We start from the raw sequence: 2,346 nt of genomic DNA on the forward strand, positions 1-2,346 counted from the left end.
TTGTGTTATTTTCTGGGACTCATCCACGAATTTGGGCCTCAGTGTGAGTGACCTGTGATCAAGTTTCCGTGCACCAGTCCGCCATTCGTCTTTTTTTGGGGGGGAACACAGCCGTCCCCTGAGGGCCACCACCTCTTGGGCTCACTTCACTTGCGCCGGGCCTGAAGGAGACCGGCTGCTATTCCAGTACACTTAAATCCAAATCTACTTTGTAATCAGTAGGGAGATTATGACTCACTTTTACAGAGGACGGATTTTAGGCTCATCCTTTTGTAGGGGTTTTCTTCTTTCCCGACGCTTTTCTGTTTCTTTTCAGCGGGAGCACGTCACGTTTGTGGCCACACGGGGGATGCAATAGTAGTCAGCTCCTTATTTATGTTTTGTTTTCTAATCCATTTCCTTCATTATCTTCATTCTTGACGTCATTTTCTTCACTGGTGTTGGTGGGGAAGTCCTCCACCATCCCCACCCGCTGCTTACAATGCTCATCACTGTGTTTTTGTGGCGACATGTCAATACTTTTTTTTTCCCCCTCTCCTAATCCTGGTCCTTCCTTATATTCTTTCTAGGCACAGTTTTCTCCAATGGTGTTGTTTTCTTCTTATAGTCAGGCGACACTGTCTCCCTCTTCTCTCTTGAAAACATTGCTTTCCTTATCTTCTCTCTCATTGTCCTGTTCTTCACTATAATATTGGCTTAAAGGCATCAGTTTGGATAAAGATGGAAGATTAATATTCTCTGAAATGTCTTCTTTTTCAACGTCTTCCTCAAAATCTTGTCTCTCTTCCTGTTCTGAATTCTCTTTCTCTGAAGGCACGCTGTTCACCTCATCACCCGTCTCCTTTTCAGTCTCATATTCACATTCTCTCTCCATTGCTGTCCCTTCTTCAGCTGGATTCTCTTCCTTGCTTTCAGCGTCTTCATTCTCTCTTTCCAGAACCAGCATCATTTCACTCACTATCCCTGGTTCCTTGTCCTTTTCTGTAACACATCCCCTTGCAGTATCCTCTTTATCTCCCTTATCCGCATGGTCTTTCTCAGGAGCGGCGTTTTTAACATCTTCAGTATTCGCTTCCTCCTTCCCATGCTCATGCCCATCATAGTCTTCCCAAATATCAGTCTCCTTTCCTTGAGATGCATGAGCTTCCTCACCTTCAGGGTCTTCATTGTCTCTTTCCTGAACCAGCTGCATTTCATTCATTATTACTGGTTCCTTTTCCTTCTCTGTAGTATCTTCTCTCTCTATATTCTTTTTCTTCCTCATCTGTCTTCTCTGTCTCTGTAGAAACGTTTTCCACGTCTTCAGTGTCTGTTTCAACCTTTGCAGCCTCATCTTCATCACATTCTTCCGAAGCTTCAGTCTCCTTATCTTCGGCAGGATTCTCTTCCTCTTCCACCGTATTCATCGTGTCCTTCCTGAACCAGCTGCATTTCACTTATTATTCCTGGTTCCTTTTCAGCCTCATCTTCATCACATTCTCACCAAACTGCAGTCTTCTCTTCTTCATCTGGACTCTTTTCCTCACGTTTAGCGTTTTCATTGTGTCTTTCCTGAACCAGCTGTGCTTCGCTCATTATTCTTGCTTCCTCTTCCTTCTCTGTAACATCTCGCCTCTCAGTATCTTCCTCGTCTTCCTTGTCCGTGTTCTTTTTCTCAGGAGGGAAGTTCGTAACAGTTTCAGTGTAAGCTTCTTTCTCTTCCTTATTTCTATTCTCTCAAGGTGCGTTTTTCACTTTTACAATGTTCGTCTCCTTTACAAGTTTATACTCTTCTTATTCTTCTCGAGTTGCAATCTTCTCTCCATCAGCAGGATTGTTTCTCTCGCACTCAGCGTCCTTCTCGTCTTTTCCATGAGCCTGAACCATCTGTGCTTCGTTCTTAAAATTCTTTATATCTCCTGGACGGCTGGCTTCCGCGACGGACTTTACGAGATCCGCTGGTCTGTTGTTTCGGTGCATCATGAGCCTCTTTGTTGCATGAAGAGTTATTTGGTCTCAAGTTGTTAGTTTGCATCGGGATTACTAGCGGTAATTTCACGACCTCAGGAGTTGTTACGATCTTTGCTGGCTCTCTTCTCTTTAAAACTGTTTAATAATGATGTAATACATACTAATGATGATACAATATAATAAAAAAAAATAATAGTAGTAGTTGTAGTAGTAATAGTAGTAGTAGTAGTAGCAGCAGCTGCAGTAAATATCATATAGATAGATGATACAGGTTTTTAAATTGCTGAAGTTTTCTGATGGATAGAAATGAACAGAGAGAGAGAGAGAGAGAGAGAGAGAGAGAGAGAGAGAGAGAGAGAGAGAGAGAGAGAGAGAGAGAGAGAGAGAGAGAGAGAG

The 2,346-nt window shown here is 42.9% G+C and overlaps 1 protein-coding gene across 1 annotated transcript; it reads right to left on the minus strand.

Annotated features, from left to right (window-relative positions):
* Nucleotides 1-607: 607 nt before the first annotated feature.
* Nucleotides 608-1,264, minus strand: LOC135104521 (high mobility group nucleosome-binding domain-containing protein 5-like). The gene has a single exon (XM_064012093.1). It carries the CDS (start codon nucleotides 1,262-1,264, stop codon nucleotides 608-610), a length of 657 nt encoding a protein of 218 aa, XP_063868163.1.
* Between the last annotated feature and the right edge of the window lie 1,082 nt (nucleotides 1,265-2,346).

This window comes from Scylla paramamosain, chromosome 10 (genome assembly GCF_035594125.1).
Source record: "Scylla paramamosain isolate STU-SP2022 chromosome 10, ASM3559412v1, whole genome shotgun sequence".
NCBI classification, from domain to species: Eukaryota; Metazoa; Arthropoda; class Malacostraca; order Decapoda; family Portunidae; genus Scylla; species Scylla paramamosain.

Bases quoted from the DNA above. Each gene is read 5' to 3' on its own strand.
- LOC135104521 (XM_064012093.1), bottom strand. From the start codon at position 1,264: ATGAGGAAGAAAAAGAATATAGAGAGAGAAGATACTACAGAGAAGGAA.